Genomic DNA, 25,151 nt, shown 5'->3' with positions numbered 1-25,151 from the left:
ATTCCATTCCTCCCAGAGATTGATGGCACAAGGCACGCACTAATCACCCAGACATCTCAATCGACCTGACAAAAGAGAGAAACTCAATTCCCACATGTTCTTCTGCTCTATTAGATCTCAATGCATCGCATTCTACCCTGACAAGGTCCTAGATGTCATTACAGAAGAACCTCAGTCCAGCATCAACAACGCCGTTGTCTATTGCTCTACACTAGGGGAAGTGGGTACCCAGACCTCTCAGAACCTTCTTTTGTCATCAGCAAGCTTGGTTCCTTTTGTTGCTCGCAATATCGAACAAAGCACGATGATCAAGTCCGAAAACAAAGACATACAACAACAAATTCTGGATTTGCTGTTGGAAGCCAAAGAGAAGGACGACAAGATGCTGGCACTGCAGCTAAAGGCTAAAGAGAAGGATGACAAGATGCTGGCTCTGCTGCTAGAGGCTAAAGAGAAGGATGACAAGATGCTCCTGATGCAAGAGCAGGCACTCGATCGACTCGCAGTCATTCATGGACGAGTCGCGGCGCTCCTTACACAGACATACGAGCTGCACGAGTATCCGATTCCACGACTATTCATCATCCTACCCAATAAGACCTCCAACTGGGACCCCGCCAACATCCTCAACAACCAGTTCCGACTTCATTTTCTCTGCGAATGTGGCGAGCACACCAAGGTGTTTGATGGCGAGAATACCAAGATTCCACACCACATTCACCTTGCCAAACATGAGGGATACGACCTTCACAGACCCAAGGAGTTTTTCCAAAAGTATGGCAGGTACATGCTGACTGTGCTAGAGATGATCAAGTACGGGGTCACAATTGCGGGCCTCGCCGTTCCCGCGCTGGCTGCCATCAGTGCCCCTGGAGTTATTGACATGTTCAAGGACTCTCTGGACACCATCTCACAGTCAGATGTCAACCAGTCTATCGCGTATCTACAAGGACTTGCGAACAACGATTCCAAAGATCAGGACTCGGCCAAGGACATCGAGGCGGATTCGTTCACTGGACTGGACGCTTTAGAGGGTGCAGACCTTCGTCACTTGGAAGCTTTTATCAAGGGCAAAGACAAGCATCGAGCACTAGGAAACCTCTACCGAATTGTCACACAGGAGGGCCATGTCAAATGGGTCTGCATCGACCATTATCGTTTGACTTACAAAGAAAAAGAGCAACAGGCATTTACAAATGCAGTCCAGATGAATGGTGGTACTTATGAACCGCAACTCGGTCAAGTAGTGATCAGGCTGGGATCCAAAATCAGAGCTGCAGAATTCTTCGATGCCCTAGGCAAAGCACGACGTGTTGACGACCTGGATATCACATTCGACTGGGAGTGCACTAGGAGTGATCTTGAAGCATTAGAGGATGCACTCAAGAAATCAAGAGTATTGATTCTTCGACTTGATCTCTATCGATTTCGAACAAGCCTCGGCAGCAAACTGTTGCCGACATCCACACGATACGAAGTACTTTTTCGCATCATACAACTTCCTAATATGAAAATGATTCATGTTGTCCTTCCAAAGGAGTTTGTCAAGCTTTCCAGTTTTGAAACAAAAAGACCATCTCATCTTCGCCAGTTATCCTTTGAGACGGTAGCTAGATCGATTGGAGGAAAGGAATTTGGAATAGTAGCAGAGACGCTCAAGACCAACTCGACTCTGACCACTTTGGACTTGGCGGGCAACTCGATCGGATCCAACGGAGCTCAGGCGCTGTCTGAGCCACTCAAGACCATCTCGACTCTGACCACTTTGGACTTGGCAGCCAACTCGATCGGACCCAACGGAGCTCAGGCGCTGTCTGAGGCACTCATGACCAACTCGACTCTGACCTCTTTAGACTTGGGGGACAACCCGATCGGAGACAACGGAGCTCAGGCGCTGTCTGAAGCACTCAAGACCAACTCGACTTTGGCCACTTTGGACTTGTGGAACAACGGGATCGGAGACAACGGAGCTCAGGCGCTGTCTGAGGCACTCATGACCAACTCGACTCTGACCACTTTGGACTTGTGGAACAACGGGATCGGAGACAACGGAGCTCAGGCGCTGTCTGAGGCACTCAAGACCGACTCGACTCTGGCCACTTTGGCCTTGGGGGACAACTCAATTGGAGACAACGGAGCTCAGGCGCTGTCTGAGGCACTCAAGACCAATTCGACTCTGACCACTTTGGACTTGACTCTCAACAGGATCGGAGACAGCGGAGCTCAGACGTTGTCTAAGGCACTCAAGACCAACTCGACCCTGGCCACTTTGGCCTTGGGGGACAACTCAACTGGGGACAACGGAGTTCAAGCGCTATGTCAAGTGTCCAAGACCACAAGATGTGACATAATAATACATTAACAGAGTTTAACTGAGGGATTTAACACGCGAAAAAATGTCGAATGGCTGAGCAGGCAATGGCTCTCGAAACTATCGTCCGTCAGATTATGGCTGAACGCCTGTAAGTCAGAATCCGTGCTAGAACGCGACGGTTACTGCCTTTCGAACTTTAGTTTAATACGAATAGATCTTCGGATCCTGAATCATATTACGTGGGGCGGCCTCGCAGGAAGCGGTAAGGCTCTATGAGGCGCCTGCTAATGTTAATTTCACGCATTGGAAGGGATAAGTCCATTGCAGACGGCTTTAATTGAACGGGGTATTGCAAGCAGTAGAGTAGTCTTGTTGCTGAGAGTAACTGTACCAGGTCTACTACCAAGTCGAATTCGGCCTGATCTTATGCTCTAACATATACTGCTCCAGCTCCTCCCTTCGCTTCCTATCCGGACTTAACGGTCCTTGATACCATACCAGGCTCGGCCAGGCCTTGTGTATCCACTTCACCTCTTCCATCGACAAGTCCTGCGGCACTCTATCCACATTAAAGAACCTCAATTTCTTCAATGTCTGTAACTGGTACAATCCCGCCTCAGGTTTTAAACAGATCCCGTCCATTTTGATCCCTAGTCGAGGTCTGTCTGTCAGATAGTCAGCATGTGCAAGCCCAGAATTGTATCCCACGAATAAAAGGACGAGCCGTTCCAATCTGGAGAGTTGGAGGAGCACCTTGGCATGGCATTGGAAGTTCCGTTGTCGCTCCACTGGACTGGTTTTGAATTCCAAGGTGCGGGGGGATACATCTGGCAAGTCGACGATCGACACTACCAAGACGGTCAGTCCAAGACAGACCCATGAAGACGAAGACTGCCCCTTCTGCTCGCTGTCTATACCACGGATGATATCGTGTGCAGAAATCCTGTCCGCCGTAAAACTCCTTAGCAGTGGCGTCGACGAGAGACATTCCTGAGCCATGGTGCTCGTGAAGAGCGAACATGCCTCGAACTTCAGCGTCGTTAGTACCGAGAAGTGTCGTCTCAAGGCTGCCATGGATTGTGGACCGAAGCTGGACTTGAGAACATCGAATTGGGTCACGGTTTTCGATAGGTCTAGGACCTTCGCCAGCGTACGGTCCTTAGGCGTGGGTTCCTTCGCAATGTAGGACGGATAAAGTCTCCTGGCGGCTTCTGTAGGAAAATCCTGCGATGCGGCAATCAAGACATAGCGTTCGATCCCGGGACATGTCTCTGAAACGATCTGACAAAAAACGTCCTGATCCGGGAACGGATACCTTCCAAGATCCCAAGTCAACTTGATGAGATTCGGTGCTCGCTGGATCAATTGTAGTTGGCTATCTATGTCCATGTTCCCGTCCAACTTCTCGATCCTGAGCTCCCGTAGTCGATTCAATTGGACTAGTCTCATAATCTGAGCCAACGATGAGTTGTCACAATGTTGGATTACATCGCCCTCGAGCGCAAGGATTTCTAAGTTGGACCCGTGAACGACCAAGAGTTGCGCTAGGGTTTGAGCTCGGTAGTGACAGTATGCCGTCGTAAACTCTCTGAGACAAGCGATATCCAGCACTGCCTCCATGAACTCATTCGAAGGTGTCTGTCTCGATCGATGGATGACGATCGTGTGTATGGAGCGACGATTCCTGAGGACGAACGGAGTAACGTCCTGCCAAAGATGTTCGTCCGTGTGGTGAATCGCACACAGCTGGTTCAAGCGATAGGCATCAGACTTTAAGATTTCGAGGGATAGGATATTGGAGCAATATCTCAGGGCTGCGTTCTGCGCTGCATGGTCTGCTGGATGCTGTTGGGATCCTCTGGAGACTGTGATCTTGCGGATGAGGGCTGCGTTCCGCTCGATGGCTTCTGGAGAGGGTGCTTTGTAGGTGGAGTAGGCCGTTGTGCTACTTTGGGCGGTGACTCTTAGAGGTGTGGAAGTGATATAAAGTGGAGTGTCGAAGGATAGGGTGCGCCAGATCAGGGGTGTCATGGCATTGTGCCATGCCTTGCAGACCCGTACTGCTGCGGTGAGGTCTTTGAGTTGTAGAAGCCGGCCCACGGGCATAAGAACGTCCGGAAGTGTGAGTGTGTTTGCCATTGAGGTTCTGGGCAATAGATGATAAATGTATACTTGAAAAAAAAAAGAAAAAAAAAAAAAGAACCAGAGAAAGATGGAGCTGTGAAAGTAACTGGAGGACAAGGTGAGAGAGAAAAGGAGAGAGACGAGGGTTCACATTGCTCTGTAAGCCATTGGGGCAGTGTCTTTTGTGCACGCCAAGACCCTTGGACGGAGGAAAGCCACTTTGACTGAATTCTACTTCTGTGCAACGATCGATGGCCGAAAGACGTGGAGGATAGAGCAAAGACTGCAGGAGGAGGATGGCATTTGCAGCATCGATGCAGGAAGTGCATTTTATATATGCTACATGTACCTTGCTTCCTGCTCCATGTCCTCCAGGATAGGTCTCCAACCACCCGCGGTGCTGTATTCAGCCGCGTGGCAAAAAGTATAGTAAAATGGGCCGTGTGCATTTCCGCAATTGTCACATGGAGGAGAGTCCCTGTCCCTGTCCCTGTCAAAGGGGGGCGTGTGGAAGAAGAAGGACGCTGGATAAAAACCCGACTCCTCCATTCATCATCTCCATTCATTCCATCCTCTTCACACCCATTTATTCACTCGCCCACCCACACCCGCCTTTCCCACTCTCCACCTCCACTCAATCCTCAGCACCATCAAACAACCTCACAATGTCCGCTGCAAAGTACTTCCCCTCTGAATCCTCGCAACTCCTCTCCATCACCCGTGATGGCCCCCTCTTCATCCTCACTATGCTCGACAACGACAACCGCTTCACTACCGAGTTCTGCGCCGCGATCTGTGATGCCCTCGATCACGTCTCCGAGGTCGTCTACAACGAAGGACTGACCGAGGCCGCCTTGATCTCCCGTGGAGCATCGGAGAAGTTTTATTCGAACGGTCTTCATATCGAGAAGGCGTTCTCGGTCCCTGGGTTCACGGAGAACATCTTCATGCCGATGTTGCACAAGATCCTGGTCTTCACCATTCCAACCGTTGCATGTGTTAATGGGTAAGGTGACTGAAAGCGCGTTCGGGGGAGAGGGAGGAGTAGGAGGGAGGGGGATCGGCCGAGAGGGCTGTTTTTTGAAAAGGGATCGGTTGAAAAAGTTACCGAGAGAGGAACCTTAAAAAAATGCATTGGGCGTAGACTAATGGATGGATGGGCATCTCACATGGCACCATCAGTGTGTTTGTGCAGACATCTTTGCGCTTCCTTCTCCATCTTTTCATACATCAACTCTGCCATTTGTTCACGATCCTTGGGGAGAATTCTGTACCTCGATAACCTTGGCAATGAACGCGGGGGGAACTGATCTGAACTGACCCGGATTCGTATCCGATCCGCCGGCTTAGACACGCTTTTGCAGGCGGCATGCTAATGGCCATGGCTCACGACTACCGCGTCATGCGAAGCGATCGTGGCTTCATGTGCATGGTAAGTGTATTGTCTGAAGAGAAAAACAAAGAAATATGGACAGCATCGCCACATACCATCGTCTCAGTTACTGACTCACACCTTCATCTTACTCCCTTCCATAGAACGAGATCGACTTGCCTTCGCCGCTGCCATCGGGCATGTCCGCCTTGCTGCGCTACAAGCTCCCTCACCACGTCTACCGCTCCGTCGTTCTCGAGGCCCGCCGCTATTCTGGCAAGGACGCGCTCGCGAACCATATCGTCGATGCCATCCCCGATACTGACGGCATTGATGCTACGTTCGAGCTCGCCAAGAAGCTCGCCCTCAAGATCGCACCCAAATCCAAGGCTGGTTCGATCATCCAAAACATCAAGGAGGATATGTACCCCGAGGCCTCGTCTTACTTATTGGTGGGTCAGGCCAAGTTGTAAACCAATGAAAGGAAATCAAAATCCGTGTATGTATGTGCGTGTATCAATGTATGAATGGACGTAGAAGACCATCCTTTGAATAAAGTGAGCCTTGAATAGCAAGTGCCAAAGATGAATGGTTTTTCTGGCGTGTTTTTTTATTTTATTAATACAGTGTGTGGGTGTTGTCCTCAAGTCTTCTCCGTGTGCATGATGGATTGTTTTGCATGGAGATCATGTCCATTTCCACCCGTCACTCTTTTCCCATTAAAGTCCAATGGCATCCAGAGCGTCCCGCTTGGCCGCAAGCTCGTCAGAGTTCATGCGACGAGATGTCACATCAATATGCGTAATAGGTGGATCGTCATCCTCATAGCGCTTCAGAAAGAAAAAGAACACAAAATCAGCATGAGTATCCACTTATTCTTTTCACATTCAACCCAGCCGTGATAATAGGCCAAAAAAAAAAAAAAAAAAAATCAGTATATACCTTAGCACGCTTCTTGCGCAGCATGAGTTTAGACTGCATCGGGTTATAGAACGCTGCCTTCTGTTTCGTTTCTGCTTGCTCCCTGAACGTGAACACGAGCTGCGACAAGGCCGCACAGGGGATGGTCGTGTAGGTGTAATCGCGCTGCAAACTGAATGCCATCTCCTTCGATTTCTCGTCCTCGTCCTCGTCTTCGTCCAGGTTCAATCCACTAGCCGCCAATTGTGCTCGGGTCCTCTTGCGGCGATTGATCTCCTTGGCAGTCTCCGTGTCCGGCAGGTAGTAGCCAAGCCAGGTCTCTGGATCATTGGCATCGTGCATCGGCTTGATCAGTGCGTTGGATGAACGCTGTGCTCTGTTCTGATGTGAAGACTACCAAACACACGCATACAGAACGCAGATTAGTAAGAAGGGTTTTCCAATACACTGTAGTCTCCTCCAGTCGCACCTCTATGACAATGATACAATAAGAGGCCTGGCTTACCCCTTCTTCCTGAAGCTGTACGGGTCTGTCATTGCTCATTTCAGGATCAACATCAAACGTAACGAGCGTGTAGGCGTTGCCCCAGATATCAAAATCGGGGAAAACAGGTAATGACTCGACTGCCTTCAGGTCCGGATTGGTTGGGTGCTTCAATCCTGCCAAGAACTCTTCTTCCGAAAGTGGTTCTGTTGCTGCCGATGATGGTCCTGATTTCTTCAAGAAGCGCTCAAACGTCTTTTCGATCGCCACAATCTGTCCCTCCCTCGTGCTGACCACATCCATTTTTTTCCTCCTCGAGGAAGAGCTATGTCGCGAAAGAAAGTTAGAGAGGATAAGTTCGGTGCGGCATGCATACCCAGCTGTGTATCATCCTGTAGATTGTCGACATAGGCATATAGAGGTTCGCACTTACTCTTTGTAGGCACCCTTTCCTGCTCCAGTGGGTGTCTCTGAACTGATGTATTCTGTCCTACGCAACCATGATACTGCCGGCAAGCGCGATTTGTTTGGGATCGCCAATCCAGTCGCCGCTGCACCATTCACACCTGCCCCAACGCCAGCGGCCGTGGGTGCCTTGACTGGCAAAGCAAGCAACATGTCGTCCACCTGGTTCAGCCCTCCGTTGACAAGGGCTCCGTTCTCGAGGTGATGGTGCTGTCGTCCTTCTCCAAAGTAGTTTTCACGCATCTCGATGAGGTCAATAGGGAGAGCATATTGGTTATCGAGGATGAGCTCGTTGGAGGTTGCCTCGGCGAGTCCTGTGGATTGGAATTTGATGCATCGTTCGGTGGATGAGGGCAGGGCGAGGAGCTTGGGAGCGAACGGTGGTAGTGGTAACGTGTTCCTGTACCGGGTCTTGCAGAGAAACTCGCTTCCGAATTTCCTGTGGATAGAGGTGTGTGTCAGAAAGATGTATTCTGAGGATCAGTATTTGCACGCACGCGTATTGATGATGGTGATCAGCTAAAAACACAACGATCGCGTACTTTTTGTGAACGGGTTGCGACATGGAGGTGCTATTGCTGTTGTATGGATGGTATAATCAATGAAGAGGGTCACAAGAAGAGAAAGGGGAGAGGGACACTTGGGACAGGAGGAGTGGATGTGTCAAGGGTCGAAATGGTTTTCTGAGCGGTTGATCAGAGAGGGACAAAGACCCAAAGGCCAGTCAGTGGCTGGTTGCTATCGCTTATGGGAATATTTCCTATGGCGGTCTATTCCCATCCAGATCGAAATGAGTTTTCACTCAAATACTGCTGCCGCCGGAAGTTTGAACAGAGTGCTGTACTTTTGATCCGCAGCTGGTTTATTGGAGGTTCTTTATCTCATGTACATCCTTCATCGGCCTTGTGATGCTATGATGCATCCTGTGAAGCGTCTCTTGTGCTACGAGAACTCGAGCGGAACGTCCGAATTGTCCTTTTCATTAAAGATGATAGACCTCGCCCCATGGTACGCCTGCAGCACCACATTCAGTCTCGGCAATAGGTGCTATATTCCCAAGAGGCATCCATATTGGCAAATTAAAGACGATACCACGATATCACAAAATCAGTAATTGTACTGAACACAAATGAATGAGCATCGTACCTGAAAGACGACGACCATTTTGTCCTCGCCCTCGACAATGATCGCCATGTAGACACGAATATGCATCATGGTAATGGCCTCATTGATGATGATATCCGAGATCTTGGACCGATCAATGAATCGAGAAGAACTCCTGCCTCCAAGGTATACAGTCTTAACCTGAACACCGACATCCCTTATGACCAGTATCGTTTCTGGCAAGGGCAATCAAAAAGACTTAAGCGTTATTTTTCGTTTGGTCCAAAACAATTACTCGTTGGCTTCCCATGTTGACACACAACCGACGCCTTGCCTTCTGTGACCATAAATAGCTTGACGACTATCCGCGAGACGATCAAAAGGGTGACCACTGCGTAGCATGTATATGTAGTACCCTGTGTATGGTATGAACAGATAGGGATTTTAGTAAAGAAAGTTCCCAACAAGAGACCCAGAAACTGAATGGAGAAAGCGAGAGAGGTGAGAGAATTGTACCAGGGTATTGACGATTCCGAGACAGAGAAAGACGAGCATAAAGTCGTAGGAGCTGATGCGCTTGGCATCACTTGTCATGATGTACTCGCGCGTGTTGTCGGCATGGGCATAGCATCGGAACGTCATGACATCTGGACAGGATCAAATGAGTGAAGCAGTAGTAATGAGAGGAAGAGTGCATGTGGTAGGAGTGGTTGTGGTACCTGAAAAAAATGGAGGCGACTTTTTTTTTTTTTTTTTTTTTTTTTTGGTGGCGTCGTTTCCACACTTTTTTTTACGCGTTTGAAGGTACGTGCATGACCCATACGGTCGCACATGCACCAAGGCACGACTAGAACGAATAGTGAACACAAAACAGTGGCAGGAATGAATGCCGTCGTCAATAAAACATACCTCGCCAGGCGCTTTCGAATATACGTAAGTAACGACCGCGCTGGGGAGCATGACACAGACGACTGCAGCGAGTCGCGCGAGGAGCATTGGGCGATGCATAATTGCTACTAAACCACAGGACACCAGGACAAACAAACTAACCTGAAGGGTCTCCTGGCCTGGCCTGGCCTGGCCTGGTCCGGAATGGTATGGTACGGTTGGCTGAAAGGAGATGACATACTGGTGAAGATAGATGGGATGGTGCCATCATGTGCATCTACAGCTGTATGAACCCTATCTTCTTCGTCGTTGTCTTCTTCGTCTTCGTCCTCGTCCTTGTCTTTGTCCTGGTCGTCAGTCGTCAGATAGGAAGGGAAGCACAACACAACAACAGCTTCCCTCCACCTCTGTGTTCCCACATAACCATACGCTTGTACCCCTTTAACTCTCAACTCCACCCTTCTTTTCTCATCCTCTCTTCCCGCTCATTGAGATCTTTTAAACTCATTCAGCACATTCCCTCACACCTTACACCATACTTCACACTCCACACTTCCCACCTCGACCACAGCTACAGCGTCTTTTCGAACGGCAGGACAAGCTACCCTCAACCTCAACCCTTATCTTCTCATAACCATTTCCCTCTCTTTCCCCCAGCTTCCTCTTCAGCCCAACGAGTAGCATCATGGGCAAGCAGCTGCTGAAGGTTGTCCTTGTCGGCGATGGAGGAGTAGGCAAGGTAAATGCTCTCAACTTCAACCAAACACCCCTGCACACCTTGAATACTCTTTTCGTGGAATGAGTCTGGACGAGTTCCTTGTTGATGTCGAGTCGAATGTCAACCTGCACAGGCTGCCTTTCTTTTATGCTGCACGGTGTGGTTGCTCAACCAGAACTAACTTTCTTTCTCTATTTCTCTTTTTTTTTTTTTCCTTATCGCCTTCTTGTACGAACTCTTCTTCTCATTTGCGCCGGGAAACGTTCAACATGACTTGCTTATGCCTCTCGGTGCACTGGATGGACAACCACGGCTACGGTTATGCTGCTACGACCCTACTTTCAATCGATCATGGACCATGTCCATTTGTCGCTCTACGGCCTTGTATCAACTACACCGACAACGATGCAACCAACATCGTTTGCAACGTAATATTAAACAATATGCAACAACTCACAGACATCCCTACGTAATCAAGTAAGAAACATGCCCTGCAACATCCATTGCCGTTGTGAACATGATATGCAGGACTGCAGGACCAAACGGTGCATGAATTGGACAAAGGAGAGTCAGACAATCGATAGCTGCAAACGGATAATCCGATCGCCTTGTGCAGGATTTTTTAACCATGGACATCTATATGCATGTACGGAGATAAACGACAAGCAAAAGTCTAAAGTCCAAACAACAACAACAACAACAACAACAAAAAAAAAAGAGCAATTGCCCGTGCTGACCAAGACGTTTCGTTGTTTCCCTCCAACTTTTTTTTTTTTTCTTCTTGCGTGTGAACATTGCTTAGTTCATCCACAAGAGATTTACGAACGCATACAAGGCGACGATCGGAGCGGATTTTATCACAAAGGAGATCGAGCTCGAAGACGGCAAGCGGGTCTCGCTTCAGATCTGGGATACTGCAGGTTCGTTTTCTTTTTCTTCGTGGCGTCTCTGGATTTTCAAGGTTCTGGGGAGAGCACAAAAAAGAATGAGGGGAAGGACACACGCGCATGTTGGTCCAAGGATCGACCAGAGCTTCTTGTTTTTTTTTGCTCCAATATCCAAACAAAGAAAAGGAAAAGACAGCGAAAGCGAAAGCAGAAAAAGAGGCAGGTGTAGAAAAGTAGGGTTGTGGGGTTGACCTTGTAATATTATCTCACGCACGGTCTTCAACTTGCGTGCTATCGATAAGCAATCTCAGAGAAATAGGGTCAAGCAAAGAAGGAGCGCGGGGTCTCTCATTTTATTGTTTCTGCTGATATTTGTTTGTTTTCTGTTGCTCACGCTATTCGTGCATGACGTTTTTGTTGTCGTGTCATAGGTCAGGAGCGATTCCAATCACTCGGCATTGCATTCTATCGAGGCGCGGACGCGTGCATACTCTGCTACGATGTAACGAACTATCTGACTTTTGAACACCTGGCCAAGTGGCAACGGGAGTTTTTGAGCCAGGCAGGGATTGGCGACAGTAATCCGGATTTCCCCTTTGTGCTGCTCGGCAACAAGATCGATATTGACGAGCGGGTGGTGTCGAGACGACAGGCACGAGGATTTGCACAGGAACACAGCACGGTGACAGGATCGAAGGTGGAAATGCCCTGCTTTGAGGCCTCAGCCAAGGATGGGATCCATGTTGAGGACGCGTTCTTGTATATTGCAAAGACAGTGAGGATACCGCAGATGGAGCTGGATATGGTTGGAGGAGGTGGTGGTGGAGGATCGACGAGATTGGATTGGGATGCAGAATCGGATGCCCGGAAAAAATCGAGGGGGTGCTGTTAAAAGGGCACACTGTTGACGGTCCATCCCTCCTCTCCTCTTTCGTTTGTTCATTCCTTCTTATTTCGTTTTATATGTGTGTAGCAAACCTTTGTAATTTTATATACGCCTCCATGCTCGCATTAGTAGTCTAGCCCTTTCGGCCCTTCTCTTCCTCCAACCTTTTTGTCCCACTTCCTCTTTTTGGTCCATTGAAGCCGAAATGAATGACATGTAGCACAGCGTTTTCTTCAGCCTTAATACAACGACAATATATACACAATACGCGTAAATGAAGCTTGTGTTCTCATATGATTGATTTCATAAGCCAGGAATGAAGAACCCTTGGGCTGACAAAGACGAGCCAAATGAAAAAAAACGCGCCCTGCACGACCTAACAAAAACGCGCACATCACAGATTATGCAAACTACGAGGCAAAGCCAACTCACTCACAATACACATCTTAGCAAGAAAAAGCACACTTGCACATACATTAACGCTCCCACGCTCATGTACATGTGCGCGTGTGCATGCAGGAGCATCCCATAAAGCAGAAGAGGATATACTCCTTGATTATTATTTTTTTCTCCATTCGTGTCGACATATATGCGGCTCTTATTCAAAGCCGTGTTCCCTGAGGGACAGGAGCCTCGACAAAATGATTGGCGATTTAGGATGCCCCGTCTTACTCCTTTTATCCCCCGTTCGACTCCTTGAACAAACAGCAGATAGCGCGTATGCACGCAGCGAAGAGCGCGCCTTTATCTCTTCTCGGCTTTTTTGTTTTTTGAGCTGTTTTGCGATGGGGTGAGAAGTCGTACTCTCCATCTTTTTTTTTTTTCTCTTTGTTCTCACAATCTTTCTTCTCTTTCTTCGTCTCTTCTCTTTTTCACTGTCGGAAGGTTGAGAGTTTGTAGGCTCGGAATGTTTAGCCCTACCCATCCCACCCCTTCCCCTAGTCTTTTTTTTCTTTTTTTTTTTATTCACATATACCGCGTAATGCCCTCTTCATTGTAAAAAAAACATTATTCTCTCTCTCCGGCATATCCACCTCATACATCAACTGAACTTAAATCCTCCTTCAAGTCCATGAATGCTACTTTCTGCAAAACAAACAGCCTCTTTTTAAAGCACTAAGCATTAATCATATACCAACCCCTCAACATTACATCTATCTACCATCCATAAAAAACATGAGCGAGGCGACTACATCCCCTAATGGTCCTCCATCCTTCGTTCGACAGAGACAACAACCTCCGCCACACCTGGAAGCCATCCAGGCTCCAAAAGGAGTTCAGGCAAATGTCGCCTTTCGACCCAATTCAATCGCAGACACCACTCCTACATACCCCACATCGTCATTTCTTTCCTCGACAGAACAGCAGCAGCAGCAGCAGTGTGGTTCAGGAGAAGGAGTTATTGTTGCCGGAAGGGTAGAAACGACGAACGACACAGGACGCGCATCGTTACCGGAACCACGACCTTTGATGTCGGCAGTAACAACGACGACATCCGCAACGGGATCTGAGAACTTCCCGTTCACACCTTCGATAATCATCGCAGCGGTCGATATCCCCTCACCTGTGGAGCAAGCGTACCCCACAGAGGAGAGCAAGGAACCCCGGAATCATTCGAATGCATATACGGCCGCGAGTGTGGAGGGGACGCGGGAACGAAAGTCGTGTGCACTGATTTCGAATTCGGCTTCACCAGATGATCGTCATCGTCGTCAAAGTGCTGTTGTTGGGCAGCAACAGCAGCGAGTGCACCCTTTGCGGAGCAGTAATGATAGCCGTGCGAGCTACACTTTCGTTCAAGGAGGCCACGGCCACGGCCACGATTACGGACATGACAACGACTGGCAGAAACGGATATCGGAGGGACAGGATGGCTCGGGGAGGATGGAATTAAGGTACTCGACTTTATGCCCAGACGATCGACAACAGCAGCAACGAGGAGGAGGGCTTGATGGAGTAGACGAGAAGGCGCAGGAAGAGCGGCTACCGAGCCTGTGGCAAGTCCTGCACAGGAAGACGTTGCCGCCAGTGTGCTTGTTTAATTTTTACTTGTACATGCGGGATGTAGAGAAGAGTGCTGAGGAGGTTGATTTCTGGTTGGATGTGACAGCACATGAGCTGCTGTGGAGGTTGTATGTGAGGGCGACGAAGCGAAGGATGGCGCTGGAGAGGATCGAGAGGGAGAGGAAAGAGGCGGCGGAAAGGGCCGAGAGGGAGCGGCGCGAGAGGGAGGAGCAGAGTAAGTGGTGGATGCTTTTGCGCGTTAAAAGGACGCGTTTTTTTTTAGGTTTATAGTTGACTGTATTTCTTTTCTGCGAGACGCGTCGAACTAAAGCGCTGCCGCTACCTTTTTTTTTTTTTTTTTTTTTTTTTAACACATCCCCCTTTGTATTCACAGATCCATCTCCATTCCTTTCGAACCATGGCAAGCATCAACATAAGCCAAGTGTCACCGCAGACATGTACGAGCCACACCTATCAGCCGCGAACCGGTTCCTGGAACTCTCTGACGCTGGATCTTCGGCTGCATATCTCCATTCTGACAACGACAACGACGGTGAAGACGATAATGGCGATGACAGCGGTGATGGGAAAGTGATGCGTACGATGCACAGAAAGGAAAGCTCAGAGCCGATGCTCATGAAGAGCGCACCTTCTTCCCAAATGACAAGTCCGCCGATATCGCCAGTGAGTCCTATAGTCGCATCCGTGTTACAGAGCCGGGCGGGCGAGGTACCTTATCTCCCGGGTGCTGTGCCCACGAACTGGGGTAGACGCGTAGGCGAGGATAACCTCGAGAGGACCGACAGCCAGGGGGCAGGATCCGGTGATGGTAATGATGGCGGCGGCTCAACAGTGGCGATGATGCCACGAACACTTGGAAGTAGTGGTGGGCCGAGGAAGACGAGTAAGCGGCTGACACTGTCGGGAGCTTCAGGAGGGGTGACGAAGGAGGATGTGCAGAAATCGGCGGAAATGATTTATTCCAAGTATTTGATTCTGCAGGCGGAGAAGAGGGTTCGAGTGCCTGAACATATTAAGCAGCGGGTTGCGGCGGTGATGGATGAGTGGATGATGCTTACAGCCATGGGCGATACCCCTCGTGATATTCATTGTCAATACCAAGGGACTAAGGAGAACAAGAATGAATCAATGACTGTAGTGCGTGAGAGGCAGGGAATGTCGCTGGGGCCAACATCCAAAGGAGGAAGAATAAGAACGGATCCGGGACACTCGGTACGACAGAGTCGTAACAGCCATGCGCTGTCGATGGAATCTGGGCCCGGAGAGTTGTATCAGCCGGAGCAGGAGCTGGGGTTGGTGTTTTCGGAGGCGCGTGAGATTGTGTTTGAGGGGATGGAGTCCTATTATTTTCCGAGGTTTCTGAAAGCACGGGCGTATGGGAATATGGTGCGGTCGCACCGGGTGATGAGGGCGGTGGCTGGGTTGGGGATGGTGTTTGTAGGGTTTGTGGTGGTCCTTTGTATGATCTTTTTGGACCTACGGCCGAGGTCTATTCGTGCTTGGGTAAGTTTCGTCTTTTGCGTTTTTGAAGGAGGTTTCTTTATCGATGATATAGTTACTAAGTTACCGCCGACCACTTTCTATGTCTTTTTGTTTCTTTTTTCTTTTTTTTTTCTTTTAATACGATAGGCATTGATACCGACATTTGTGGGCACGTTGCAGTGCGCGACTTTTCAGTTCAACCTCTGCCCCGTTATGGTTGCCTTTGGAGTGAGCGAGACGCGATGGATGCAGTTTGCAAGGATCGAGGAGTCTTATATTCTGATGTTGCACCGTGAAAGGGCTGTCCGGGTCGTGTTGGTTGCGGTGCTGTACACGGTCTGTGTCGGTGCCGTATTTGGTCTCGTCCCCGGGCACCGGCTGTAGGCGCGGGCGGTCTGTAGATCGAGTCGAGTCGTAGGATTGTCATTGTAGAAAAACGCGTATTCGCACTACATTTACGCGTCAAATGAAGATCGAGCCAATCCCCTCAATTGAATCTCCCCGCTTTTTTTTTTGTTTGGGGGAGCAGTCCCTTCAGCGTCCCCCTACACGGGCACTCCCTCTGAGCAATCAATTCTGCCTTGTTGCATGACATTCTACTCTCTCGAAATGGCGACCCCTGTTAAGACACCCTTGGGATTCAACCCCATCCCCACCACACCTGCACCTGCACCTGCGGCACCGACGGGGCTGTTGGACCAGGCCAAGGCGGCGTTCGCCAAGGTCAACCAGTTCCGGGAGGACTTGAAGTTGCCCAACCCCGGAACATATGAGGGAGTCAACCGAGAAGTCAAACGTAGGTGTCAAAAACTGCTTAACAATCGACAGCACAGTGCATCCATATACTCAGGAATGCGTAGGATACAGGACATTGGTACGGGCAGGAAGCAAGTAGGCGAGAGCAGGAGTCTCGGAAATGGAACGCACGGCGCATGTTCGACACAGACATTGATACAGTACAGAAGCTGAACCCGGACTGGATAGCTTTCTTTTCTTTTTTTTTTTTGGTTGATCGGATCCCAAGGTCCTCATGAGCAAGTAGGGCAGGCATTTTGGTCCGGGTTTATGTTATCGATTTGATGCGGGAAACTGGATGTCTCCTTCTCAAACAGCAAAGTATGGGAATATTGGAGGTTCAATTGGACAATGCACGACAACGATATCAAACGCATTGTCACAGCCGATCGGATCATCTATACCCTTTTTGTGTCGAGAACAGCAAGCATATTCTTTTGCTCATTACTATAGATCCTTACTAACGTACTCTATTTATTTTTATTTTTTCCTCCATTGCAGATACGTTTTTGACAAACCATGTATTCGACGGAGCACGGTGCGATATCACGAAGGCGTTGACGCCCAACTTCCAGGTCACACATTCGTTCGCATTGGGATCTTCAGCTTCACCTTCGAGCTATAACTTTGGAACTGCGTTCATCGGTCAGCAGGTAAAAAGCCATTAGGGGGGCGACTTGAGAGTGATGTTCAAGGTCATTGCGAGACAAGGGGAGGAGGGGGAGGCAAATGTCGATACTATGGTGCGGGAAACACTGACGCTGACTTTTTTATTTTTACTATTGATATTATTTGCTATTGAAATGATAGTCATTCTTGTCGGGAAACTTGGATACGGATGGCAATGTGCAGGCGAGGGCAAACTACGCTTGGAGTAGCTCAAATGTCTCGAAGGCACAGGCGCAGGTACGTGTTGTTATCTCTTAAGACCAAATCTTGGATTGCTTGCCGATATGCAAAAAAAAACAAAAAAAAACCAAAAAAAAATGAAGCAATGGATTGACTAACCTTAGGACTTCTTATATTTGCTTCGTACTAGTTCTCAAACACACCAGGACACTCGATGTTGCAGGTGGAGCAGGACTACAGCGGCCGGGACTTCAACGTGAACCTGAAGGGCGTGAACCCGTCTCCGATCGATGGCACCGGCATCTTTATCGGCTCGTACCTGCAGTCTGTCACACAACATCTGGCCCTGGGTGCCGAAGCTGTGTACCAACGTCCGACACCGGGTCAGGAAGAGACGATCTGGTCGTATGTGGCCAAGTATACGGGCCCGGACTATATTGTGACGGCGCAGTACCAGGGCTTTGGAGCGATCCAGGCGGCGTACTATTTGAGGTATTCGGAGAAGGTTGATTTTGGAACGGAGATCCAGATCGTGACGGCGGGAGGACGAAGGGAGGCGGTGGCGAGTGTGGGAGGCAAGTTCGAGTTTAGGCGGTCGACGTTTAGGGGACAGATCGATACGACAGGGAAGGTATCGGCGGTGTTGGAGGAGAAGATCGTGCCGGGGTTCTCGTTCTTGGTCAGTGGAGAGATGGATCATGGCAAGGTACGTCTATTACTCGGAAATGCTAAAATGGAGTTATCATTAATGATGGTGGTGGTGATGGTGGTGTTTGTGTTCGTTAACAAACAATGTCTGTCTTTTCTCTTTATTGCTTCTACAGGGACAGAGCAGGTTCGGAGTCGGTATGATGTGGGAGGTCTAAAGGCGTATCTGCATCCAATCCACATTGCAAGCAAACGCTATCTAGACTGTAAAGCCATTCAAATACATTTTTTTGTTTTTAACACACGCACCCCTGCTTTGCCTGCTTATTCGTCCCATTCCTTCATTCCTCTCATTCCTCCCCGTTCACAATCTCTCGACTCGGTCATGGGAAAACGCAAGGGCGCTTCTTCGGCATCAAATGCACAACCTGTGTCTGACAAGAAATCACGGACGAATGGACACGCTCTACTCACAGGCACCTCAAAAGAGAAGCGATCAGACTCGCCTATTACTACGATAGCCAAGGCTGGATCGGCAGTGATACCAGAAGGAGACTCATCGGCAAGGAACCATATCACGACACTTGCACAACCCAGGAGTGAGAAGGGTGCTGGATCGAATGGCATACCCCCAGTTGCGGTTACAGGGACCGCAGGATCGGTAATAGCATCAGCAGCGAAGCCTTTACCGCGGATCACGATCGCATCAGGACTTGTGCCTCGCCAGGTCACTCGGAGTAAGCCTGTTTCTTCTATAGGCCGGAATACCCTCGTCATCGTCGCGGATAAAAGCAGTAGCAGCAGCAGCAAGAAGAAGCAGGGTAATGTACCAGCAACTGCCTCGGTGCCAGCAGGAGGATCATCGACAGATCAGGCAGAGAAAAGTATCTTTCGGGCAAAGGATATTGTTCAACACTGGATTCCAGCACTCCCATCATCATCGGAGGCGGTGACTGTGGGAAGTACGTCTTCTCTACGTCCGATAGCGCCAGGAGCCTCGACCGCGAATCGAGTGAGAATTGGGTTCGGAAGTGTGCGCCCAACGGTGAGGTCTGCGCGAGCAGATCAAGAAGATACCGCATTAGTATCGCCCTCAACAGTGACTGCAGCGGTGAATGCGGCAGCGCTGGCGATGACGATGGCGACAAGGACTATGACGGATACGATCATACACGCGGCGCCGATTGTTGTCCATCCGGAGAAGCATCCTCATCGAAAAGAGTATCCCTATGGAAATTATCCGTCCTATTATGAGAAGCGGATCGAGGAGCAGACCAAGAAACCTATACAGGTTTCACAGCCATCATTGGGCACAGACAGATCTGGATCTATGTCGGGATCAGGAACAGGAGTGCGGACAAAGACCGGAGGCGACAGCAGTAGGAAGCAGGTACAGGATGGCTTACGGTGGAAAGCGAAACTGTCGGTCTTGTTCCCACCGACCGATTTATGGACGAAAGGGAGCGGCGGGAGGATGTCGTTGGCAGATCTGGCCAAGAGGGTGGATCTGCGGTTGGAGTTTCTGGATCCGACATGGTTCCGTGGGAAGCGGGTGCTGGATATCGGATGCAATAGCGCTTTATTGACGGTGTTTATTGGTAAGTGCTTGTGTGTGTTTTTTTTTTTTTCATCTATATTTTGTCCTGGTGCTGAGGAATATGTTTTCAAGAGCAAGAGGTGAAAGGACTGACGATTTATTTTTATTTTTATTTATTTTTTAGCATTGCATTACAAGCCGAAGAAGATCCAGGGCGTCGACATTGATCCGAGCTTGATTGGGAAGGCTCAGAACTTTGTGTTGAAGACGTTCTCGCAGATTTCGCCCGATGCGTACATTCAGACACACAGCCGCTGTCACACTGACAGTAACGGCAGCAGGAACAGCAGTACTAACATTGACGACGACAACGACAACGAGGAAGGTGAAGGTGCGAATCAGGAGGATTTGCCGTACGAGGAATACTTTCCGAGGGCGATGTACCGGATACATGGGCTCCTGCCCGTGCCCGAGAGGACATCTAGGACAGAGGTGTTGTTCCCTCATAATATTGAATTGCGCGTAGCGGATTGGGTCACAGAGACCGATAACCACCAGGATGCGGAGGCCGAGCAATGGGATATCATCTTTGCGTAGGTTCTTGTCTCCTTTCTTCCGCCGTCTTCCATGATCCTGTCTGGAAAAATGTCTGACATTTTCATTGCTTTTGGCCATGCCTAACCGCTGTCTTATTTATTGGTTTTTTTTTTCTTTTTCTTTTTCTTTTTCTCCCTCTTCTTCTTCTAGATTCTCGTTGACGAAATGGGTTCATTTGCATCACGGGGATGCGGGACTGAAGAGGTTCTTCCAAAAGATCTATCGGAGCCTCGCCAAGGGTGGGATCCTGCTACTGGAGCCCCAGGCATACGAGACGTACAACAGGCGGAGCAAGATCTTGCCAGAGATGCAGACGACTTACAAGGAGATCGCGTTCCGGCCAGAGATGTTTCAGGAGTACCTGCTCGGTCCTGAAGTCGGGTTTCGTGAAGGAAGGCTGTTGGGGCATTCGGAGGGAAGGGCCAGGAACTTCAACCGCGACATTTATATGTATAGGAAATAATAAACACCCAATTGCATAGCATCGCATCGCATCGCATTGCATTGCATGGCACTTGCATGGCATGGCACTTGCATGGCATTGCATTGATTGTTGTTAAATTTATTGCTTTTGGATGTTTCAAATGGTGACAAAAATAAAACCTGGCGCCGTTTTCAAGAAAAGAGGAGAGGGGGAGGTTAGGCGGGAAGGGGTTTCCCTGCGATTGTCGACTTTACGACGTTCAACGATGATATCCGTTTCCATTGCTGGTTCCTGCTGGCGTACGACCACCAGTGCGGCCATAGTATTGGCCGTTCTCGCCACCGCTCATCTGGTCCCTAAACTGCTGTTGCGCTTCCTTATGGCTAGCGCCCTCCGCATCAAAGTTCCCCTCAGGCTCCGGTTCGTCCCTCTTCGGCTGCTTCTGACGGAACGGCATCTTAATCTGCATATTCGTACCCGTGGCATTGTTCAGGTGATGCTCTGGCGAGTCATCATCCAGATCTGCTGGCAACACGTCATCGTCATCATGTCCCTCCATCTTGTACTGAAGGTACCGCTCTCGATCACCCTTCGACATCTTTGCAAAGGTCAGTTCCGTATCAACACCTTCGATCGGGGTCCGGATCCGTGGGGAACCAGGGGCGGAGCGGGGGTTCGGAATCTTAGGTCTCTGCTCCTGCAGCTGCAACTGCTGCTGTGTAGCCTCATCTAGTCCAAAGTAATCATCGTCATCGAACGAATCCGGGTACGCACGTCTCAGTGCCAGCTGTCTTGCCTTGATGTACTCCAGGCCCATGCGCTTCCAATCCAACAGATCCGAGAGACGTTCGGTTCGGTTGCGCTGGTTGATTCGCTGGCGCCGAGTCTTCTGACAGAACATCAGCATCTGGTCAGAGAGCTGTTGGATCGATTCCTCAACGGATTTCATCCTACGATCAACGATATAGATTCCGTATTCGGACGAGTCCACGATATTGTCATCCATAAAGCATCCGAATCCTGACAAGTTCGTCGTAATGCTGGGCACGCCCATGACCGTGCACTCGGCGGGGGTGTAGCCCCAGGGTTCATAATACGATGGGAACACACCAAGATGGCAGCCACGAACGAATTCTTCATAGTCAAGGCCAAAGAGCGGGTTGTTGGAATTGATGAACTCGGGATGGAAGACGATCTTGACACGATCTGAGGGGTGGTTGAAAAGTCCGAGACGGCGCAGCTGGTCCAGGACGGGATCCTTGCTATCGTCGGCCATGTTATGGGTCACGATCGGAGGGAGAGTCGAGCGCTTCAGGGCGAATGTGCGACGCTTGAGCAGGATCTGGTCCTCGCTCGTCAAGAACTGGGTCGTATTCACATCGCCGCCGCTAAATTCGTCCGGAATCATGAACACGATAGGGAAATGACGTTAGTGTGAGCAAGTGAGTGTTGTACAACCTCCTGTTTATATGCCCAGGAAGGGTCCTATTTCTCGCTTACCGAGCAGCTTTCTCAAAGAGACGGGTCTCCATGCGCTTGGAAATATCCTGGACGGTCTCCTTGAGCTGCTTGACAACAGCTTGGCCCTTCAAAGTCTCGACGGTGAACGAGTGAGTCTCGGCGGGCACGATAATGAATGCTACCACCGTCATTTCCGAGTTGCTGGCCTTCAATTTCTCGTTCAATCCTATGTAGAGAAATCATTTTTCAGGACAGGAAGGGGAGTTGGACAGATAGGGAAGATGCATGTTAGAGTGAAACTGACTGCAGCAATCACGCCTTTAGCTGCTTTTTTTTTTTTCATCTGAGCAGCATTAGGCGCCAGACGGCGGCAACCAAATGAGCCTGGACACTCGCCAAAACGATAAAGAATTAAGGTTTCGAGGAATCGGAGTGTCAGAAACTTACGTTGAAGAGATTCGATATACATGTCCAAGCCCTTGTTGCGGTACTCGTATCGTCCGGCGGTGAAGAAGTAGAGCGTGTTCTCAAGATCAAAATCATAATGTCCATAAAAGTGTCCCCTCACGAAATCGTGGATGCGATCCTTAGAGACCGCATGCAGGTTCTGGAACTCGTGCATCGCCGAGAACTTGACCACGTTCAGGCCATTGGGCAATACGCCGTCTATTCAAGTAGCGAAACCAGAACCGTCAGTTCAAAACCCACTGTGGTTTCAGGTCAAACCGCGTGAATGAACAACATTCTGCGTACCTGGCTTGCGCTTCAGCAAGTGTTCAGCCTCGTAAGCGGTGATATGTGAGACGGTCGTAAAGACATCACAACAGTGTGTTGCCGCACGCTCGATGCAGTATCGGTGGTAAATGCCTCTCTTGCCAGCTTCGTGATCGACATCAAAGTTTCTGAGATTATTGTAGAAGTCCACGGATCCGGCACAGAGATAACGACCGAGCAAGGTCGCATGGGTTGTGAAGATGGTCGTGACGTCAATATGACGCTTGCGGCAGAGGGCAATGCCCACACCAGCGAGCCATTCGTGGAAATGAGCAATGATAGCGGTCTTAGTCTCATGGGCCGAGAACTAGTGGGATTAAGATGGTGGGGATAGGAGAATGGTTAATGTCGCCGTCTCAATAAAATTTAGTAAAGCAAGGGGATGCAGATATAATGATAGCGACTGATAGTGCGCATGAAAAGTAAAGAAAGACATGGAAAGCGACTCTAATGATGCTGTGAAAGAACACAAGAAACAACAACAAAAAAACCCAACAAACAAAGAATGAAAAATCCGATAGCATGGCTCGCTCGCTATCTTGGACCAGATAGTGCAAAGATACGATTGATATTCAAATGCCGAGCAAAGGGGAGAGGAAAGTGGCCCACCCGCACGAGGCAGGCATGAGAGCAACAGGAATCGAGAGCAGCTAAAGGGATCGGACCGCAACTCAGAAACGCGCCCATGTCCGATCCAAGCAAATGCCATATCTGCAGTAACTCCTGTCTGATTCCTTTGCCCACACCATCCTCTTGTGAAATGTACTCGATATCTGGTCCCACAACCCCTTGCATGTGCATCCGGCCAGGCCATTGCATTGTGTTCCCGTTGGGGAAAAATAAAGCACAAAGAGAGATGAACGATTCCAAGCATGATGTGATATCCCTCTCGCACGCTTCTTTTTCCCAGGAAGGCCCATAATCTCATCAGTTGAAGAAACAGGGAAGGAAAGAGAAAAGTGTTTCTCTTTCCCACGAATCATCAATGGTAGATAGCAACTCCAGTGTGTACAGCGATTGCAAGCGCTTACCTCACCCAAGAACCAGGCGACCAGGTATCCAAAGAGAATGGCCTCGTTTGTCTCATGGTCGTTTGGAGGCGAAGGGATGCCGGCGACATTCCAGAGATCGCCCTTCCACTCGTCCAGTTTGTGGTAGACTGAGCCGGTGTCGAAGAGCAGGACCTTGGGCGCACCCTCGATCAGCCATCGACCGTAGAGGAACTTGACGCCGCGCTCCTTCATGGACTCGAGTGTCAAGCGGAGCTCGGGCGTGTCAGGCTCGAGTGTCTCGACCTCGAGTGGGGCTGTCTTGTATGAGAGGGGTCCCACCATTGTATAACGATTTCCGTACTCATGGCTTGTCACTAGCAGGCGAAATGAGATTTATGGGGTATACAGGTCAGCGGTTCATTGTTGACGTTGCTGTGGATATTGTGAGGATAAGAAACGAGTGAATGGCCAAGAGGGCTTACCTGGACTCTTGCTTTTCAGCACAGTGTAAATACCGCCGACTAGAGTAGGATCGCCATTGCAGTTACAGATGCAAAAGAGTTGGAGTTATAAGACAATTTGCGAGCAAGAAGCCCAAGGCAATGGTCAAGCTGGCTGTTTGGTTACCCTTGTTGGCCACCTCCCAGGCGATTTCGAAGAGGAGAGGTTTGTGGACATTGCGGGGTTGCTGGGCCATGTTGGTGTTCTTTTTCTTTCTTTCTTTCTTTTCAGGTAACAGAGGAAGTGGGGTTCGGTTCAATTCAATTCAGCGGAATGAGAGTAAGGAATGAGAGGAATGAGATTCAAGCGGAGAGAGAGAGAGAGAGAGATGAGGAGAAAGAAGTAAAGGAGGAACAAAGCAGAGAAAAGGACCTTTTAAAAATGACGCCCTATGAAGAAATGAGAAGGAAGGGTGGGCGCGTGCACAGCGCATTATGAGACTATCTTATCGCACGCGTCTGAGTTATCAACAATGGAGTGAAAAGGGCGCCAGGATGCACCCACTTTATCAGGCTACGTACCGCTTTTTTATAATTTTTCTTATCATCATCATCCAGTCGTAGTGCTGCCAACACTCTTCTACGGTGCTCAGCAACGCCCTCCTTTCCTTATCGTCCGATAGATAGACACTCACTCCTCTGGCCTTTTATACCTTTGCTTCGAAAGTGTCCTCCTCTTTCCGCTAGACACAGCACTAATAACTCCTGCGCGTCATCTGTTTGGTGTGTGGTATACTCTCGAGTGGGGTTTTTTTTTTAGGTCGACCCATTCCTGATCTGGTTAGCCATGCTTTTCCAATTGAACGTTTCGAATAGCATCATCTCTGAATCAAATATTAAAATCTGCCAATCATCTCGCCCGCGATCAGACCATTCTGACCAAGTGTACGTCAACGATGGGCTC

At 49.4% G+C, this 25,151-nt stretch overlaps 11 protein-coding genes across 11 annotated transcripts; 6 read left to right on the top strand and 5 right to left on the bottom strand.

Moving 5' to 3' along the window:
- Positions 1-94: 94 nt before the first annotated feature.
- Positions 95-2,362, top strand: BC939DRAFT_476939 (uncharacterized protein; the record flags this gene model as incomplete). Its single annotated transcript, XM_051558631.1, has 1 exon — positions 95-2,362. The coding sequence occupies one exon, from the start codon at positions 95-97 to the stop codon at positions 2,360-2,362; it is 2,268 nt and encodes a 755-aa protein (XP_051412588.1).
- BC939DRAFT_450742 (uncharacterized protein) lies at positions 2,090-4,484 on the bottom strand. The gene is made up of 2 exons (XM_051555565.1): positions 2,816-4,484; positions 2,090-2,660 (listed from the first exon to the last, which is right to left on the bottom strand). Exons 1-2 carry the CDS (start codon positions 4,451-4,453, stop codon positions 2,550-2,552), a joined length of 1,749 nt encoding a protein of 582 aa, XP_051412587.1. The 5' UTR covers positions 4,454-4,484; the 3' UTR covers positions 2,090-2,549.
- A 417-nt stretch (positions 4,485-4,901) lies between these two features.
- Positions 4,902-6,373, top strand: BC939DRAFT_450738 (ClpP/crotonase-like domain-containing protein; the record flags this gene model as incomplete). The annotated part of the gene is made up of 3 exons (XM_051555564.1): positions 4,902-5,444; positions 5,789-5,870; positions 5,975-6,373. Coding segments are annotated over 3 exons (934 nt in total), but the record flags the coding sequence as incomplete, so codon positions are not given.
- A 156-nt stretch (positions 6,374-6,529) lies between these two features.
- Positions 6,530-8,245, bottom strand: BC939DRAFT_502951 (RNA polymerase II-associated; the record flags this gene model as incomplete). The annotated part of the gene is made up of 5 exons (XM_051560349.1): positions 6,530-6,640; positions 6,753-7,124; positions 7,237-7,540; positions 7,649-8,119; positions 8,223-8,245. 5 exons carry the CDS (start codon positions 8,243-8,245, stop codon positions 6,530-6,532), a joined length of 1,281 nt encoding a protein of 426 aa, XP_051412585.1.
- A 244-nt stretch (positions 8,246-8,489) lies between these two features.
- BC939DRAFT_450735 (GPI-GlcNAc transferase complex, PIG-H component-domain-containing protein) lies at positions 8,490-9,486 on the bottom strand. Its single transcript, XM_051555563.1, has 4 exons — positions 9,301-9,486; positions 9,119-9,200; positions 8,827-9,020; positions 8,490-8,727 (listed from the first exon to the last, which is right to left on the bottom strand). Exons 1-4 carry the CDS (start codon positions 9,424-9,426, stop codon positions 8,623-8,625), a joined length of 507 nt encoding a protein of 168 aa, XP_051412584.1. The 5' UTR covers positions 9,427-9,486; the 3' UTR covers positions 8,490-8,622.
- Positions 9,487-9,966: 480 nt separating this feature from the next.
- BC939DRAFT_450731 (ras-related protein Rab7) lies at positions 9,967-12,428 on the top strand. Its single transcript, XM_051555562.1, has 4 exons — positions 9,967-10,411; positions 10,850-10,867; positions 11,193-11,310; positions 11,709-12,428. Exons 1-4 carry the CDS (start codon positions 10,358-10,360, stop codon positions 12,167-12,169), a joined length of 651 nt encoding a protein of 216 aa, XP_051412583.1. The 5' UTR covers positions 9,967-10,357; the 3' UTR covers positions 12,170-12,428.
- Positions 12,429-13,199: 771 nt separating this feature from the next.
- Positions 13,200-16,112, top strand: BC939DRAFT_492803 (uncharacterized protein). The gene is made up of 3 exons (XM_051559536.1): positions 13,200-14,402; positions 14,562-15,691; positions 15,818-16,112. The coding sequence occupies exons 1-3, from the start codon at positions 13,340-13,342 to the stop codon at positions 16,052-16,054; spliced, it is 2,430 nt and encodes an 809-aa protein (XP_051412582.1). The 5' UTR covers positions 13,200-13,339; the 3' UTR covers positions 16,055-16,112.
- Positions 16,113-16,279: 167 nt separating this feature from the next.
- On the top strand, positions 16,280-18,180 carry BC939DRAFT_484019 (eukaryotic porin/Tom40; the record flags this gene model as incomplete). The annotated part of the gene is made up of 5 exons (XM_051559229.1): positions 16,280-16,466; positions 16,967-17,118; positions 17,276-17,371; positions 17,505-18,020; positions 18,139-18,180. 5 exons carry the CDS (start codon positions 16,280-16,282, stop codon positions 18,178-18,180), a joined length of 993 nt encoding a protein of 330 aa, XP_051412581.1.
- Positions 18,181-18,286: 106 nt separating this feature from the next.
- On the bottom strand, positions 18,287-18,739 carry BC939DRAFT_476932 (uncharacterized protein; the record flags this gene model as incomplete). Its single annotated transcript, XM_051558630.1, has 1 exon — positions 18,287-18,739. The coding sequence occupies one exon, from the start codon at positions 18,737-18,739 to the stop codon at positions 18,287-18,289; it is 453 nt and encodes a 150-aa protein (XP_051412580.1).
- A 697-nt stretch (positions 18,740-19,436) lies between these two features.
- On the top strand, positions 19,437-20,559 carry BC939DRAFT_396835 (Bicoid-interacting protein 3-domain-containing protein; the record flags this gene model as incomplete). Its single annotated transcript, XM_051552316.1, has 4 exons — positions 19,437-19,560; positions 19,684-19,759; positions 19,850-20,092; positions 20,247-20,559. The coding sequence occupies 4 exons, from the start codon at positions 19,437-19,439 to the stop codon at positions 20,557-20,559; spliced, it is 756 nt and encodes a 251-aa protein (XP_051412579.1).
- A 220-nt stretch (positions 20,560-20,779) lies between these two features.
- BC939DRAFT_396815 (glycogen synthase) lies at positions 20,780-24,444 on the bottom strand (the record flags this gene model as incomplete). Its single annotated transcript, XM_051552315.1, has 7 exons — positions 20,780-21,908; positions 22,021-22,207; positions 22,429-22,647; positions 22,735-23,062; positions 23,787-24,121; positions 24,230-24,268; positions 24,375-24,444. The coding sequence occupies 7 exons, from the start codon at positions 24,442-24,444 to the stop codon at positions 20,780-20,782; spliced, it is 2,307 nt and encodes a 768-aa protein (XP_051412578.1).
- Positions 24,445-25,151: the final 707 nt, after the last annotated feature.

The sequence above is a fragment of the Gamsiella multidivaricata genome (assembly GCF_025024155.1).
Source record: "Gamsiella multidivaricata strain RSA 2152 chromosome Unknown BC939scaffold_30, whole genome shotgun sequence".
In the NCBI taxonomy this organism is placed as follows: Eukaryota; Fungi; Mortierellomycota; class Mortierellomycetes; order Mortierellales; family Mortierellaceae; genus Gamsiella; species Gamsiella multidivaricata.
The sequence above is the reverse complement of the archived record's forward strand: the minus strand, read 5'-3'. Positions and strand labels throughout refer to the sequence as shown.

What these genes read in the sequence shown, in the direction of transcription:
- BC939DRAFT_492803 (XM_051559536.1), top strand. Translation starts at nt 13,340, where the DNA reads ATGAGCGAGGCGACTACATCCCCTAATGGTCCTCCATCCTTCGTTCGA. An exon ending in GCGCGAGAGGGAGGAGCAGA is followed by an intron (nt 14,403 to 14,561) that starts GTAAGTGGTGGA and finishes TTGTATTCACAG; the next exon opens with ATCCATCTCCATTCCTTTCG. An exon ending in CGAGGTCTATTCGTGCTTGG is followed by an intron (nt 15,692 to 15,817) that starts GTAAGTTTCGTC and finishes TTAATACGATAG; the next exon opens with GCATTGATACCGACATTTGT.
- BC939DRAFT_450731 (XM_051555562.1), top strand. Translation starts at nt 10,358, where the DNA reads ATGGGCAAGCAGCTGCTGAAGGTTGTCCTTGTCGGCGATGGAGGAGTA. An exon ending in TCAGATCTGGGATACTGCAG is followed by an intron (nt 11,311 to 11,708) that starts GTTCGTTTTCTT and finishes GTCGTGTCATAG; the next exon opens with GTCAGGAGCGATTCCAATCA.
- BC939DRAFT_450742 (XM_051555565.1), bottom strand. Translation starts at nt 4,453, where the DNA reads ATGGCAAACACACTCACACTTCCGGACGTTCTTATGCCCGTGGGCCGG. An exon ending in TACACAAGGCCTGGCCGAGC is followed by an intron (nt 2,661 to 2,815) that starts CTGGTATGGTAT and finishes TGCTTGCAATAC; the next exon opens with CCCGTTCAATTAAAGCCGTC.
- BC939DRAFT_450735 (XM_051555563.1), bottom strand. Translation starts at nt 9,426, where the DNA reads ATGACGTTCCGATGCTATGCCCATGCCGACAACACGCGCGAGTACATC. An exon ending in GCTATTTATGGTCACAGAAG is followed by an intron (nt 9,021 to 9,118) that starts GCAAGGCGTCGG and finishes TGCCCTTGCCAG; the next exon opens with AAACGATACTGGTCATAAGG. An exon ending in AAATGGTCGTCGTCTTTCAG is followed by an intron (nt 8,728 to 8,826) that starts GTACGATGCTCA and finishes TTGGGAATATAG; the next exon opens with CACCTATTGCCGAGACTGAA.